Source organism: Gossypium hirsutum, chromosome A07 (genome assembly GCF_007990345.1).
Source record: "Gossypium hirsutum isolate 1008001.06 chromosome A07, Gossypium_hirsutum_v2.1, whole genome shotgun sequence".
Lineage (NCBI taxonomy): Eukaryota > Viridiplantae > Streptophyta > Magnoliopsida > Malvales > Malvaceae > Gossypium > Gossypium hirsutum.
The window spans coordinates 10,197,672-10,215,552 of NC_053430.1; the positions used below are offsets into that span (position 1 = coordinate 10,197,672).

The window sequence follows — 17,881 nt, forward strand, 5'->3', positions numbered from 1 at the left end:
TTTTTTCTTTTTCATTTTTTGCAGTCAAATATTTTCATTTCTCCTTTCATACAAGTTTGCCTGCTCTACATGTATGGATTGCCTTATTGAAGAGGACAAGTAATGAGAAACTTATTTTGGTTCTTAGACCCCTTAATTATTATCGCGGCTTGCATCAAACCAATGCACCAAATCGTATTTAGAATATGTTCTGGTTGATTGTGTCATTTAGGGGGGCAAATAGGGTTATTAATTCTACAATGTTGCTTCATATATTTTGAACCCAAAAGCTGCTCTTTATTTCGATTTCATCATACCATTGCCTGCCATGTTACTAGTAAGCATGCTTCTAGTTTATGCTAACTACGAAGAGACATTTTTGGTTTACAATCCTTGCTTATTTGTTTACATTATTTTCTATACAAGGCATTTTTCTAATTTGGAAAGATATATTGAGGATAATAGAGGTATACTGCTCACCATTCAGCAATTTTTCTTATTTTTCACTTACATTTCTTAAATTCGTTTATTATGAATCATGCTTCTGGTGAAAAAGACGTACGTATGTATAAATTCTTCAACACTAAACAAAAGATAGTTTATTACATACCAAAGGCATGTTGTAGGAGAAATAGGGAAGATAATAAAGAAGAAGGAAAAAAAGACTAGATCATTTGCACACTTTAGATGATCAATGACCTTAACTTAGAAAAACTTTTTGAACAGTTTTATGATATCTAATGTGCTATTTGATAAATTTGAGGGTGCTTCAATTATTGTCTAACATTGTCGGTCAATAGCTTCAGCAGGATTGCTCCGGAAACATATGGTTTAAATTTGATTGATTTTTTAAAGGAATTAATTTACTCAATATTAAATTTGAAAAGGACTAAAAGAATTTTTTACTACAACATTCTATACATTAAAAATTGTCGGAGGCCTTGGAAGTGTGATTTTCTTAATACTGAACTCAAATAACCTGAAGGGGTGTACCAAAAGAAAGAACAATCTTCGTATGATAAAAATCATTTGAAGCTTGACAAAAATGAATATCATAATATTAATTTTCATAAGCTCAAAGTTAGCTAATCAAATTTGTGAAAAACTAGTGATTAATTGTGAATACTTGTTTTCTCTTAATATTTTTAATTTCAAATATAATAATGAAATACAAAAAAATTATTTATAAAAAAATTATTATCAAAAACCTAAAATGTTGAGTCCAAATATTATATTTTGTCCATAATTTCAAGGTTTAAAGCTTCAAGTAAGCTAACTTGAGGCTTTGGTTCTCCAAATACATTAGTCATATAGCTTAAAGAGATACACAAACAGAAAAGAATACATTTCATAGTATAAGCATTATCTAAGGTTCAACAAAAATGTATATCATAAGATGGATTTAAAAAGGCTTAAATTTGGCTAATCAAATCTCAAACACCGTTGAACTTCAACTTTGAAAATTGCTTTGTCCTAGACATAAATAAATATCATAATATGGATTTATAGGGTCTCAAATTTAGTTAGTCAAATTGTCAAAACCCAACTTTAAGAATTTGTTTTCACCTAATAATTTAAATTTCAAAAATAATAATAATAATAATAATAAAATTATTCTTAAAAAATGATTATTAATAACTTAAATTCTATGCGTCAAATTATAATAATATCGCACTTTCTTAAAATTCCTGAATTTACAGTTTGGAGTATATTATTTTGAGAACTTGGTTCCCCTAATTCAATAATCATATAACCTAAAGGGATATACCAAATGAAATACCACATTTCATACTACAAATATTGACAAAAATGAATATCATAAGATGAATTTATAAGAACTCAAAGTTGACTAATCAAATATTTCAAAAACACATGAAAAATTTGAAAAATTGTTTTTTTCTAATAACTCAAATTTCATACGAAATAATGAAAACTAAAAAATTGTGTCATGAAAAACAATTTCCGCTAAATTTTTGGGGTTAAAGTGTCGGAAAACATCATGCCCTCCTTGAATCTTTGGATTTATAGCTTAAATAGATTAATGCGGAAACCTAATCCTCATAGAATTAAACTTATATAATTTAATGGGATATACCAAAAGATAAATATAAAATATAAAAAATCATATAATTAAAATCATTGGAGGCTCGAAAAAATAGAATATCATAAGATAAATTTTTAGAGGTCTAAATTAACTAATTAAATTGGTCAAAAACACACGAAAAACAATTCTAAAAAGTCGCTTTCGTCTAAAATTAAGAGTGATGAAAGAAAAATGAAAATGAATTGAAATAAAAATTAAAAATGAGTTAGCAATTTTTAATTACATGCAAAACACTATTTTTATGTGAAAGAGCATAATTTACAAGATAAAAAACAAAAAAAAACTACCTAATAATTTCTACTCAATTTCATACCTAAACAAATATATCTATTCGATTTCATACCTTTTCAATAATTCAATATCATTTCAATATTTTTATTCTAAATTTCAATACATTATTTTGGATTTAATTTTTTTCAAAAATAAAAATACTACAATTTAAGATAAAAATACTAAATTAATATTAAATTATTGAAAAATAAATTAATAACATTGTATGTTAGTTTCATTCAATTTTCCTCTTAAATATGTACTAACTCGGCTCTCAGCTTCACAAGCCCAAAACTCCAAGGGAATCTCTGCTATCCACTACTTGTCGCCGTCTCATTGGACCACCCTCTCTTTCTCCCTTACTCTCTTTGATACTTTTTTTGTTTGTGTTTTTGGTGTAATCTTTGATACCCTTTTTATAAAAAAACCAGCCCTCTAGCTGTTCAGAGTTTAGTCTTCACTCCCTAGAATAATTTTCTCTTTCTCACTTCCACCAACGAAAAAGTCGTCGATCGGTACGTCACTCTTGGTCGTCGTTTTATTGATAATTTTGGATTTTATTTCTTTAATTTGAGATCTATAGGGTTTTAATTTTTATACGTTTCCCGATTTTGTTCTTAGATTTTTTATTAATGCAATGAATGGTTTTGTAGCTTCTTCTTTTTTCTTTTTGTTTTAATTTTATAGGTTTAGAATCAATCTGTTTAGGATTTGAGCTCTTCATTGCGTGATTTTCCTAATTAGGGATTCTTTTCTTCTTTGGTGGTCTGTTTGGTTCCTTGAAATTGGGGAAAAAAGAAATAGGAAATTTTGTTCCCAAGCTGTAGAGTAGAAAGTTCAGCTAACCAGAAATAACAGTTTGGATACTGAGGAACTGTTGGAAATTGGAATGGAGGATAGGAGCTAGTGCTGATGATTCATCTTACTCACAATTTGGATCCTTTTTTTTTGGATTATTAATTAAATGTAGGTTATATCTTTTGGTAGTAAGATTGGATCTAGAAGTTGGAAAATTTTGAAGAACCGAAGAGCTAAAAATTGGGGGGGGGGGGGTTATGTTTAGGATTGAGGAATGAGAATGTCTCGAATGATTGTTCTAGATGTGGATGCTCTTGTTTAGACCCATGATTTGGTTAGAAATGTTTGTATTAAAAAAAAAAGAGTAAATCTTGCTCTGTTCTCAGGATCACGTATTAGATTGATATTGTAAAGATGTCTCCAACTGAATCATCACGAGAGGAAAATGTTTACATGGCCAAGCTGGCTGAGCAGGCTGAACGCTATGAGGAAATGGTGGAGTTCATGGAGGAAGTTGCAAAAACTGTTGATGTTGAGGAGCTGACTGTTGAGGAACGGAACCTTCTCTCAGTGGCTTACAAAAATGTGATTGGGGCAAGGAGGGCGTCTTGGAGGATCATCTCTTCCATTGAGCAGAAGGAAGAGAGCAGAGGAAATGAGGATCATGTTGCACAACTAAAGGAGTATAGGGGTAAGATTGAAGCTGAGCTTAGCAAGATCTGTGATGGGATTTTGAGCCTTCTTGAATCTCACCTCATTCCTTTGGCCTCATCTGCTGAGTCGAAGGTGTTCTACCTTAAGATGAAGGGTGATTATCACAGGTATCTTGCTGAGTTTAAGACTGGTGCTGAGAGGAAGGAAGCTGCCGAGAGCACTTTGTTGGCTTACAAGTCTGCTCAGGTGGGTCAATTGCTGATGCAGTCTTGTCAGTATGAGTTATTTTCTCTATAATTCCTTAAGCATTTCTTTCACTGGAAAGATTAAGATAAAATTTCTAAGCCGTTTTATTTTTGATTTTTGTGATGGCAGGATATTGCTCTTGCTGAGCTTGCTCCTACTCACCCAATTAGGCTGGGGCTTGCTCTTAACTTCTCTGTTTTCTACTATGAAATCCTCAACTCACCTGATCGTGCCTGCAATCTTGCAAAACAGGTGTTTATTTTCTACTGCTTTGCTATCAATATCTTTTCTTTTTATTTATTTGTCATTGATGTAGAACAGTTAAAAGAAGTAAACTCGTCTGGCTTTTAATTTCTTGGCATGGTTCATCTGTTTCAGAGGGCATAGTAAATTGTTTTAATCTAATTCTACCCCAACTGGATTTAATTGTGATGGCAACTCCTTGTATCGAATAAGCTAGTTGCAAGTTTGAGGAGCCATTTTGTTAACGCCTAAAAACTACTGTGCGAATCTGGTTTGTACTAATGGTACGGACATTGAACTTAGGACAAAAGAGTTAAATTGATTACTCTAAATAAACTCATTTTGCTTATGAAGTCTAATTATTACATTAAGTTTTCCATTTTCTAGTGTAGAGCAAGTCTGAACAGAAATGTTAGAGATTGCTTTTATCCATAAGAAGTCTGGTAATGTTGTAAATTGATGTCCATTTTACTGGGATTTGTTAATTTAATTCTATGTATTAAGGCATGACAATTAGATTGTTCTTATGCGAATTTCCACAAATGTCTTCTCGAGGGCATGAATTGACTGTCTAACGGTTGCTTGCAAACTAAAATGGCATGTTTTTCGTTTGGCAGGCTTTTGATGAGGCTATTTCTGAGTTGGATACTTTGGGTGAGGAATCTTACAAAGATAGTACATTGATCATGCAACTTCTCCGGGACAACCTGACCCTTTGGACATCTGACATCACGGTATCCCCCCCCCCCAATAAGTTTGTGTGTGCACACAATCATGAAATTTTCATGCCACATGGATAAGAAAAATGTCTAAAGCTATATTCCTGAGTGAACTTAGTTGCTTTCATTGACATGACTACAGTTCTCTACCATGTTCTCTAAACTTCCTGGCATGACATCTCATAGCTTAATGTCAGGACTAATATTTCAAAGTTTTCAGTTAATCTCCGAGATTATCAGTGCTTCTTTACCTGTATCAAGAATGTTTCTTCACAGCATACATGCCAAATACATTTCACCTCAGCAGAGTGGTTTCAGAACTAATATTCTGATGTTATTGTTGTTAACCTGGGGCTTCGTATTATCTCATGGCTCATGTTAATTATTTCATTGATCAACACTGGATGTTCCTTTTTACCTGATGATGGATTTTTTTGAAGTTCCTTATTCAGATGATTTATTGTTTTGTTCCTTGGTTTTAGGATGAGGCTGGAGATGAGATCAAGGAAGCTTCAAAGCACGAGTCAGGCGAGGGACAGCAGTGATAAGTTAATAAAAATTGTTCTCTGTACCTTATATTTGCAGGTTTACAATACATAGATGCAATGTGAGTTGTTGTAGAGGGTTTTGGTTTTGTTTTCAATGCATTCACCAGCACTTGGAATCGAAATGATCCTCTGAAATTATATGGGTTGTATTATTGAACGAGAAGAATTCGGTTTGGGTTGGTTTGGTTTTCACGTGCTAGTGCTAAAATAGTGCGTTTGCCAGTCTCATTTTTTTTTTTGAATGTTGGTTCATTGCTGTTGTAAACCACCTTATCCATGTTTCTGCCATTTGCTTAGTGAATTTTAATCGTCCGGATGTTGGAAAGAGCAATTTAAAAATTAACGCCGATATGAGTAATATAATTTTTTTTTTACCAAAGGAGAACATTTCATTAAATTAAAATAAGGTACGATACATCGTCAGCCCGTAAGCATCATATTTCAGTAGAGGCTACAAGTTGGGGGTTCCCCACAAAAGAACAAAAGATTGCTATTGCAAAAGGTTCGGTTAAGAAATATGGTTTTAGTGTTACAATGGAAGTCTCAAAATTCTTCAAAACCGAGTTATCTTGTGGTATTTATAATAATAAACTCTATTTGAAAAATATTTATGCTTTGTACGTGACGGATTTGAACTGATTTTGGCTTTCAATCAAACTATGTTTTTTTTTATCCCCGTATTACGAATTGTGTTCAATATGAAAGTAACTCTCTCAATAGAAATCAGGGTCTTCTATTTATAAGGAGAGAAGAATTTTGGCTGAACAAGTCATTGTAAAATAATATTATTTAAATAGAAAACACACTCCTACTCTAATTGAAATAGGAGTGGGCGGCACACATTGGTTAATAATATTAAGGTTGTCACCCCTCTCTTGTGAATTAGGAGAGTTAAGGCCTCTCATATATTGAGTCTAATTATACGTGAATCCTAAACTTTTGACCTGACATGTTATAATTTAATTCAATCTAATTCTTGTTTTCTATTCTCAAAATAAATATTATATATTCAATTAATCTAATTATTAAAGTACAACTTTACTGTAAACAAATATATGAGGAAATATAATTAATTTCCTTATTCAACAAATCCATAATGACAAAGTAATTCAATTTCATTTTCAAACTTTAATTATTTAATTATAATTCAATAAACCTTAAATAATAATTCAAAAAATCTTAAATTAATTCTCAAGTCATTTTTATACTTAGCAAGAGACATTTATTTGTGAATGCAGCTCATTTCTCTAACTTCACCATTTTCATTCATTTCTATCCATTTGGTTCTAAATGCAATTCATTTATGGTTTCAATGAGCTAGCGGAGGAATTGATTGAACATATATGATTAGGGCTCAAATAATTTATAATTAAATTTCAGCTTTTCCCTTATTAATTATAAACTTATTTAGTCACGAAGTCATTCCACTATAATATCGTGACTGAGCTCTCTCTAATTACATACAATTACGAAAGTTACTTAATAAGTGTTTGTTCAATGACCTTGTCATAAGTGTGTTACCCTCATATGATATACTTAATCTCTTTGGGATAAATTTGTTCTCCCAATATTAATTTATTTTATCTCATGGTAGCCATTATATCTTTCTTCATTAAAGTCAATTACTATAAAATAGCAATTAAATCATTTATCACAAAGACAAAAGACCCATAACCATGTTTACTTCTCATCTATCATGTAACGTTAATGAGAGGATATAGTTCACTCTTTAGTTGCGCTATGAATTCAACTATTGTGAATGGTGCTACATACTGTAGAAATCGTATACCTAACGCAACAGCTTTCGATTCCTTATCTATTTGAACTCACACATTTACTTGCATCAAAGTATACGAGTCATGCATACATAGGTCATTATCCACTCAAGATTAAGGTATGCCACACTATGAACGTCACAAATGAATAAATCTATAAACAAGTCTAGGATATATTCTACTTAGGTCATGTCCGATGTATTATCAATCCAGTCAGTCACATTTATGTCTCTATCTTCTGGGAATCTTCTGCACCAATGTTCAAGACAAAGTATCTCATCAATTAGACTTGACAAATGACACATTAGTCTTTTAATCAGTTTGCTCATTTTCGGTTAGACTAAGGACATGTTTATATTATTGTTAATATTGTGCACAACAAATGAGGATAATAAGGAGGAGATCACAGTGGTGCAATAAAGACCAGTTAGCCTAAAGAGGTTGAGAGCCCGATTAAAGATAAGAGGACTGGCTGATCAAGAAGACAAATGCTTAGAATAACTTTAGAATATTGGAAAATTGATCCTTTGTTTATTGTTCTCCAAGGTATTTATAGGAGGGATCTTTTTGTTTGTTGGTATGACGCGTTAGGATATACATTTAGTACCGTTAAATGCCTAATGAATAATCATGGGCACATATCATGAAACTCTATCAATACGAGGGAGTTAAGCCTAAACAAACTCCCTATTGTCTTACAAGTGTGTTCACATTAAAAGAGTATTCACACTTAGATATTAGCATATGGCTTCCGCTAGGTAGGGTAGATGTTATTACTTATAGTCGCTGAGGTCATATGCCCTGTCGAGATATTATTCCAAGAGGAGTCAATGTGGAGGCCAAAGGTCTATCCAGTGCTAACACATGTTCGTGTGTTGAAAAGATATAACAATAGCCCCCTTAAATCACACAAAAGGTTCTAAAGTGGTCTTCTGTGAGATATTTTCTGAAGTTTGATGAAGATTTGTCCTATCTGAAACGATAAATGAGTGTCAGATGTTTAGAATAATTGTCATAAATACGACACTTTTGGGGGAAGAGTGGCTATGATAATGAGCATTTGGCATTGTGCAGGTGGCCAAATGTTATTAGTCATGATCTTCATAAACTCTAAATTATATAGGTTTTTCCTAGTAGCTTATGACACAATTTTACTTAAAATTAATATTAATTTCAAGTATTTGATAGTTAAAAGGGTAAATTTTGTTCATATTAAGATAAGGGGCATGATTTAATAAAGAATGTAATTCTATGGTATTTTGCATTAAAGATGTGCATAATTTAATTATTTTATGTGACATATTACCTTTAATTTAATTTTTGTAGTTGGACTAAGGAATTATGAATCTTTTGTTTGTTAAAACCACATGGACATAAGCCTATTTTCACTCTACATAGACTGCAACATCAAGCAAATTTGGGTCACGAAGAAATTAATTTTATCCAATTTATTTTGGTATAACTAAAGAACAAGTTTGGCAAGCAGTTGGGTCAATAAACCGTCCAAGTAGGGAGGAGTAAAGCCCAATTCAGCAATGGCATCTGAGCAATTCAAGATTGGCTTTTGGGATATTTATTTGAAGGTCCTTACACTTGCAAAACATTCAGAAATCGATCGTTAACAATTACTCTTGAAACCGTACACCACCTTGCTTGATTCAAGCATGACTTCATGCATGAATCAAGAAACCAACAACCACTCCCTTCCACAATGTATGGCCAGCCAAGCATGAGAGCATATCATGGGATTCAAAATGCTATTTATAGCAAACCTACTAGCCATCCCTCTAGTATAAATAAACCTTTTCATTCCAATATTCTATCATCCTTCAATCATTATCCATTTCATCCTTTAACACACATTCATCAATCCTCTCATTTCTCTCTAACTTTCATTCTTTTCCACCCATCCTGTAACGCCCCAATTTTCGGGAATCATGTGAATGTTGGCATAGGTTTAATTATGTTAGTGGGCCTCTAGAAAGCCCAAACTTAAGATAGAACCCGACAGTTTTAGCTAATTTTTGTTCCATAACAAAAAGGGGGTGAAATTATGAAATAGAACCTATGTGAAAATGTTTGAAAATGCTATAGGCTAAATTGAAGTGGCCAAATAAATAGGAGTGCAAAATAGGAGGATTTGCATGACAAACCTCCCATTTTACATGAAGTGGCCAGCCATCATGTTGTTGTAGACAAAATGTACACTTGATATCCATAATTTATGGTACAAATTGATAATAGGTTAGGTAAATGTTCAATGATAATAGGTTAGGTAAATGTTCCATGATAATGGGTTAGGTAAATGTTTCATGATAATGGGTTAGGTAAATGTTTCATGATAAGAATTTCATGTCTTTTGTATTAAAGAATTAAATGGATGAAATATGAAGTTTTATTAAAAGAAAAAGGGGTGAAAAAAACAAAGTTTTGTCCATCTTTGTTCATCATAGCTGAAAGTTAGAGAAGAGAAAAGAGAGGAGAAAGCTCTTGAGTATTTGGTCATTAGGAGGAGGAAAATTGACGGTAAGTTCTTGGTACCTTGCTTCTATTTTGAGGTTCATGAGTTCTTCTTGATTCTACCTTAACTCTTGAAGTATATTTTGATTTTTAGTTGTGTTGTGAGCATTTAGTCATGAATTAAAATGAAGGAAATGGTTGTTGTTTCATGTTCTTTTGATGAAAAATGGAAGATAAGTGAAGTTGAGCCAAACAAATGAACATGCATGTGCCTTAGATGCTAAAGGGAAAAATCGGCTAACATGTTGTGCTTTAAAATGATGAAATGGAGATTATACTTAAGTAAAATCATAGATATGTGATGATTGATTGGTGATATACATGTTTAAATAACAAGCATGCAAGTTAGGTGTGAAAGAGTGATTTGGTGATAAATCTGCTTGGGACAGCAGCAGTAACGTGACTTTGGAAAATCACCATAAATTGTGGGAGATGAATTAGAAGCTTAATAAATTATGTAATTAAAGCTTATTGAGTCTAGTTTCAAATGAAATAAACAAGAACATATTTTGAATTCTGTACAATGAGAAATTTGATTCGTAATAAAGAGTGGTCAGATTAGTCAAACAGTGAAACATGGGAAACTTTAAGAAAAATCTGGTATTGATTGGCCATACCAAAAATTCTGAAAATTTTATGGATAAAAGATATATGAGTCTATTTGCAGGGAAAATTAACGGAACTTGATTTGGAGTTTCGTAGCTCCAGTTATAAATGATTTAGTGACTGTTGCTCAGGAAGACAGCTTGCAGTGAAATTATGATTATGTGGTAAACATTGACAAAAATTTGTTAATGAGTTGCTTATTGATTTCTTATAAGCTTACTATGATCTGTAGGTGTGGTTGGCCGAATATTGTAAGGGGTTAATACGTAGTTCGTATTTGAATAGTTAGATTAACGTGTTAGTAATCCAATTGTAGGTGGTTTGTGTGTGGATCTCGTCAGCATATCGTCACAAACAGGTGTGTAACTGACACCCTCTCATAGACTAGATTGGCAAAAGTCGAAAAGCCGAAATGCCGAAAAGTCGGTATTTTGGGAATTTGCGAGTGTGCGAATGCTCGTAAGATAGTTGGGTTTGTATATTTGGTAATCTAAAGTAATAAACTGCAGTACGCACGATTTCGTACATTTTGATAATTTGGGCTTAATGGGCCAAAGATCGGTTCATGGGCCAACGGGCCCAATTCGGTAAGTATGCGCGGTAAGTATTCTGATAGTACGTAAATAGTTAGGATATGCATGAAAACTCTAAAAGTAGCTAAATTACTATAATACCCCTATGTATGGAAAATTAGTTTTATACCCGTGAAAAATTACCGTTATACCCCTAGGGTTAATTTTGACTGAAAAGCATGACGATCTGATTCTGTATGATGTATGTCATGATTATATATCTGTTGCATGGGGACATGGGTTATATTATGGAGGAAGCGTTCTGGTGGCTATGCCACAAATATCTAATCTAGTGGCTCTGCCACAAATATCTGATCTGGTGGCTCTGCCACATATATCTGTTCTGGTGGCTCTGCCACGATTATCTGTATCTTGTGACTCTGTCACATTATCTGTTCTGGCAGCCATGCTGCAAATTCTGTGGTGTGTAGCGGTTGGGTGGGTCGAGTAGTCTCCCCACATAGTGTAACGCTGGTACGGGGGTGTTATGGATGAATCTGGGTTGGGTTTCTGCATAAACATGTAATATCTATTATGTTCTGTTATGGGCCTATGGGCTTTATTCTGAATTCTGTTATGGGCTAAGGCCAACTTATTATGTTTCTGTGTGTTGAGCTGATTTAGACTATGGTTGGATTATTTTACACACTGAGTTTCCCCAAACTCACCCCTTTTATTTTCATCTACGCAGGAAATCCCCAACCATAGTGGGCTTGGAGCTGTGAGGGAATTCGGAGTGGCCACCCGTTCTGAAAGTTTGATTTTCTTCTGGTGAACTGGACATCCTTTTATTTACGTTTGAAGTTTTGGGTTTTTAAATGTAATAAGGCCGCTTAATTATTTTTGATGGTTTTAATATGTATTACTAATATAGGTATTACTTATTTTAACTGTCGAAATTGGATAGCTTTAGGGCGCGTTTTCAAAAACAACAATTGAATTCAAAATAACACGACAACAAGCAAAGCTTCAGAAATGAAAGTATTTTCCAAAATTAATCACTTTTCCTAAAAATGACTTAATCAAATCGGTTTCCTAGAAATATCCATGACGTTAAGGTGTGGCAATGGTGGTATGCATGTCTAGGATTGGATCTGAAGGGAGCTTGGTACTTAAGTAGTCCGATGGACTCACCACCTCTTTTCCGATTTCCTACCTGGTGCACAGCTTCCATTCACTTTAACCCTTAATGAATTAATCTTTTGAACATCAAGTACGATTTTCTGGACTTAGAATGGAAAAAAAAATTTAACGTTTTTGATGTGGCATGCCGGATCCGGCTATAACTTCTGGGCCGGGTTTGGGGTGCTACACATCCCATTTCTCTATTTAGCTAAGTAATTCCTAGAGTAAAAACTTTCTCTTCGCCGGTCACCATGAGGAGCAGTTTATGGAAGAGCAGTTGTGAGAATTGGAGGAAGCCTCCATTGTAACACCCTAGACCCGGCCTAGACGTCCAGCCCAAGCTTAAAAAGTCACATGCAAAAATCAAGTGCTATGCAAGACACCATAAACCAAACCGTGATTTACATAAAGTTCAACCCAAATAGTGGTTAAGTATACAGTCTGCAACAGTTACTTTACTATAGTTTAACAAGGCTCCTACAGAAATAATATATAAGAAATTAATAGTTCGGCCGAGCTCCTGCGGCACCGACCCGTCCAAGTCTGCGAACCACTTGAAATCCAAGTAATACCAAAGTGAGTTGTGAATTCAGTGCATAAATCAAATATTCAATTAACAATCATTATAGCGTACTCTCAAATTTGAAGGTTCCATTCAATACAAGAGTAAATTTAGTCCAGGCTCAGAGCAAACCAATTATATGTGTACGTATATGTAATTTCAATTCATACACGATACCAATCAAATTTAGATGCAATAATCATATTTCTGCCCGCTACACACCGTCTTTGGCCACCCCAACACACCATTAAGGACATTCAATACCCAACCAAAACTACATACCGCAAAGTGTTCATTGACATTTTACAGAAACGCAGCTTAACTGCTAATTCAGTATGCGACAAGCGCCAGAATCAGATGTATACTCCTGGTGGCATAGCCACGATTTTAGAACAGATTTCTTCCTCCACGTTATCTCAACCCATGCCAATGTAGGACACAAGTACCAGTATCATGTATTCATTCATTCCAAATCATTTCATAATCAATAAAATAGCTCAATAACAAAATAAGCGTTATAGTGTACCTATAACTAAGTTATTCACAGATCAATCTTAGAGTATCAGACAGTTCTAGCATCATCAATATCCATCATTTATACATTAAAGAAGCCAGTATCAGTGTTAGGTAACATTTTCACCCTCGAAAATAGGTTTCGGGCCCCAATCACATACCACGTAACCTGGTCACATGCCCATGTGTCTTGCCTGTGTGGTTCTAAAGCATAAACAGTGAGTTACACGGCCTAAACACACGCCCGTGTCCTTGCCCGTGTGGCTCACATGGCTTGGGTATACACCCGTGTCCCTGCCTGTGTGGCTTTATAACCAAACAATGAGTTACACGGCCTGGACACACACCCGTGTGGTCTCATTCCATAAACAATGAGTTACACAGCCTAGGCACACGCCAGTGTCCCTGGCTCGTGTGAACCCTGTACTAAAATGGCCACACACGGCTTGCCACACGCCCGTGTGGCTTAGACAGCCACCATTTTCGGTGACAGAAACTTGCAAAACTAAAGTTTCTGATACGCACCTAGAAAGATTTCGAAGTGACAACAACCCTAAAGATCTTTGAAGCCTAAAACAAGCATTCAGTAACACAATTTAGCCAATTAATCAAAAAAAATTCCCGATTACTCACTTAATACCTACATCAAAAGTTTCGACATGAAACCTTCAAATATCCCAAACTTATCAAAACTTCAGTAACAATCACAGAAATTGCCTTGTTGTTATTCCTTGTTGTTAATAGCCCTACTTGCTAAGTAAATACACACTCGTTTAGAAAAGATTCTCGAAACTCACAAAAATCCTCCATTCTTAATACCACTAGCCCATGTGGAGGTGAAAACCTCATAAAGGCATAGTTTCTCATTGCCACTTAAGAGGTGCAACCATAACGGTCATGCAAGATGATGCGAGAGGATATAAAAAGTTCAAAACAAAAATAATGGAAACCATAAAACCCATGAAATGCAATGAAAGGCTTGTATGTTAAAACCAAAATTTTAAATTTTAGACAAAAGGACAAAAAAATAATCAATTTTACGGCTTAACTCTCTTATTGGTCCTCAGTGAAGCCGCCAAGCTGTCGAAACCATTTTTATTTAGAAAAACGGGGGTCGACTTTAAAACAAAAATGGAGTCGCCACCAATCTTTTTTGTTTAGGTGTGATTGGGTCACCTTGTGATTGATCATTTTAATAAAACATTTTGGTTTATTAAAACAATGTTTTTGGTCTATGAAAAGCTGGAAAACGGATTCGAGAGTCGATTACGCGCGAAGAAGGATTAACACCCTCGCAACGCCCAAAATTGGTACCGTATTGATCAATTAACATCCTAATGTTGAAAATTTAAAAAAAAATTAAAATACAATTCCTTTAAAAACGTTTAGATAACTTGAACTGGATGTCGAGATTCTCTCGTTCAGAAGGAATAAAATATTACATCCAGCACGATTGGATACAATATTTCTAACACTCGACACAAGATCATCTCGTAATTTCCAAAACTCATGCATTTGGAATTTCAAAAGGATATTTAGTTATTCGGCCAAACGATAAGTCGCAACCCAGCACGATTGGGCATGATTTATCGAATTTTCAAATACGAAATATTATCTCATTTTAATTTTTTTAAAAACATGGATGACATTTCCAAGGGATATTTCGTATTTTAGTCGAACGAAAGATCACAACCCAGCACGATTAGGCACGATCCCTCAAACTTCCAAACACGAAATATTGCCTCAAGTTAAAAGGGTTCGAATTATCAATGATACAAGCTGAGTCAAAATATACTTGTGTGGGTTTGCGTGGAGAAGAAATGAAACCACTAATGTTGGCTACATAGATTGGAGTTTAAATCTCAATGATAGCAGGAGATAAAGACATAATCACGAACATGCATAAAGAGTTATAGACAAATAAATCATAATCATATGAAAACAAAGTATATGCAATTGCAACATATCTTATGCAAAGACTAATATTAACACAAAAAAAAATCAATGAATCACAAGGCAATTTTAAGAAAAGTATCAAGCAAATCAACACAAATAAAACGTAGCAAGTTTTAAAATAGAGAAGAATTAATAATGTGGGAAATGGAAAATGTAAAATCACCTATATGCGATCAACAAACTTCATGTAAGAATTTCAAAAACAAATAATATATGAAGGAAAATTTGAAACAAATACTAGAAAATGCATGATATACGAAATATAGATCCATCTAGATAAATAATACACATATCATGAAATACTTATTACAAATGTATGTACAGAAATAATAATATAAAAGACGTTTGAAATAATCAATAATTCATCAAAAAAAAATTTAAAAGACCCAAAACTATATATATAGATTTAAAAAGAAATGTATAATTATAAATAAATTTGAAAGAAAATATATAGAATATATAAATTATCCATATATACAAAAAATATATAATATACCACAATTCAAAATTTACGATATAGGAAATATTTACATATGTAGAAGTGTAATAAATATATATATAAAACAATAAAAATGATATATACCTAAAATACGAATGGCTTAATATAAATAAGATATACAAAAATAATAATATAATATTTAAAGAATGTTCATAAAAGAGAAAAAAATAAAATATATAATAAAACGGAATGAAAATATAGAAAAGAAAATAACAACAAGAAAAAATTAAAATAAGGTGGAATCAATTAATAAAATGTTAAAATACTATGAAAAGGGGGAAAAAGAATGAATGAATTAAAAAGAATATAAAAACATGAATTTTAAAAGAACTCAATGGAAATAAAAACAAAATTAAGGGGATAATTTGTAAACAAATAGAATTCCTAAAGCATAGACAAGGACTAGAATGAAATGCGCCCAAATGAATAAGGATTTAAAATACAAATATTCTAACTCACAAAAGGCAGTATTTAAATGAGGAGCAGATTGAAACGATGCGCAAATCCTTTGAAATAAAAACCGTTATTCAATCGTTGTTTTTTTTGTGTTCGTATTCAGTATCTCCTCTCATTTTCTCCAAAAAACTATCCTCCAAAAGGCTAGTGCCTAGGCCCTCCGTTCGAGACCAACAAAGGCCCGCCGATGGTGCGAGCACGGTGCGACTCCGGTGAGCTTCTCCCTTTCTCCCTTATATTTTGTATTGGTATTGTAAACCCAAATGAAAACGAAAAAACATAGTAAATAGCAAAAAATCACCTTTGAAGTATATTTTTGATTGCTTTTGTAATGACCCAAAATTCACGGGCATCGGAAAAGTACATTAACAGGCCTCCGTCTTAGTAAATCGAGTTCGAAATAATTACTAGAAATATTTATGAGTTTAGCGATGTGTTTAATTAGGTTTAAATTAGGTGAATTTAGCTTAATTAAGAGTAATTAGGAAAAATGACTAAATTGAATAAAAGATGAAAGTTAAATTGTAGATTAAAAGAAAATGAAGAGGACCAAAATGGAAATTATGCCATTTGTCCTAAGTGAGGCGGCATAAACATAAAAATCTGAGATTTTTATGTGTTAAAATATATATTAAATTATTATTATTAAAAGTAAAGTAAATAAAAAGGAAATAAAGGAAAGAAACAAAAGAATAAAAAGAAGGAAGGAAACAGAATAGCAGGAAACGAAACAGAGAAGAAACAGGGGAGAAAGAAAGAAAGAAAAGAAAAAGGGAAAATAGGGTTTTAAAGGTTCCAAGTTAATTTGGTAAGTCAATTTAGCCCATTTTCTTATGATTTTTGAGTTTTTGGAATCCTAGAGATAAATAGTACTTGTTTTAAGTAGAAATTTTGAAAGTCATTAGATTTCTAAGTTTGGTTCATGTTGAATAAAATGATGGAATTGGGGGTTTATTTGATAGAAATTTTGATTGGAATTGAATAAAGGATTGAATCGTAAACTAAGCTATAAGTTTTGAGTTTTAGGGATTAAATGGAAATAAATTCGAAATTATGAAAATATGCTGGAAATTTAATAGTTAAGTATGAGTTTGGACAAAATTTGAATAGAAATAAAGTATGAATTAAGATAGAAAAATAAGTGAATTTAGTTAGGATTAAATTGAAATTAAATCAACATTTTGTACTAAGACTATTTTAGACAGCAGCAGTAGTATAAGTTTGAAAAATCACCAAAAATTGTAAAAATTAAATTATAGGATGAATAAAATATGGAATTAAATCTTATTGAGTCTAGTTTCTTATAGAAGAAACAATATAAGCAATTGAATTGTAAATTAAGAGATATAATGAATTTTGTGAGACAAGGTCAGAATAAATTCGGGTTCCCCTGTTCTGACTTTGGAAAATCACAAAAAATTTAAGAAAAATAATTAGAGGCTTAAAGTTATATTTTTAGAATCCTTAATGAGTCTATTTTCAGGAGAAATCAACGTGAATATTATCCGAGTTCTATACTGTGATATAAGTAATTTTTAGTGAAGAATGGTCGGAACTATTTGACAGCAGAACAGGGGCAACTTTAAAGAATAAACTATACTTATTGGCTAAACCAAAAATTCTAAAAATTTTATAGTAAGAATATATGTGAGTCTAGTTTCAGGGAAAATTAGTGGATCTTAATTTGGAGTTTCCTAGCTCAAGATATAAATGATTTAGTAACAATGACTCAAGTA

At 32.8% G+C, this 17,881-nt stretch overlaps 1 protein-coding gene across 1 annotated transcript; it reads left to right on the plus strand.

Moving 5' to 3' along the window:
• The first annotated feature begins 2,579 nt into the window (after positions 1 to 2,579).
• LOC107934234 (14-3-3-like protein A) lies at positions 2,580 to 5,789 on the plus strand. The gene is made up of 5 exons (XM_016866611.2): positions 2,580 to 2,868; positions 3,538 to 4,051; positions 4,181 to 4,303; positions 4,912 to 5,028; positions 5,496 to 5,789. Exons 2-5 carry the CDS (start codon positions 3,566 to 3,568, stop codon positions 5,556 to 5,558), a joined length of 789 nt encoding a protein of 262 aa, XP_016722100.1. The 5' UTR covers positions 2,580 to 2,868; positions 3,538 to 3,565; the 3' UTR covers positions 5,559 to 5,789.
• Positions 5,790 to 17,881: the final 12,092 nt, after the last annotated feature.

Coding starts and splice junctions, on each gene's coding strand:
- LOC107934234 (XM_016866611.2), top strand. CDS start 3,566: ATGTCTCCAACTGAATCATCACGAGAGGAAAATGTTTACATGGCCAAG. Junction 4,052..4,180: donor TGGCTTACAAGTCTGCTCAG/GTGGGTCAATTG, acceptor TTGTGATGGCAG/GATATTGCTCTTGCTGAGCT. Junction 4,304..4,911: donor CCTGCAATCTTGCAAAACAG/GTGTTTATTTTC, acceptor TTCGTTTGGCAG/GCTTTTGATGAGGCTATTTC.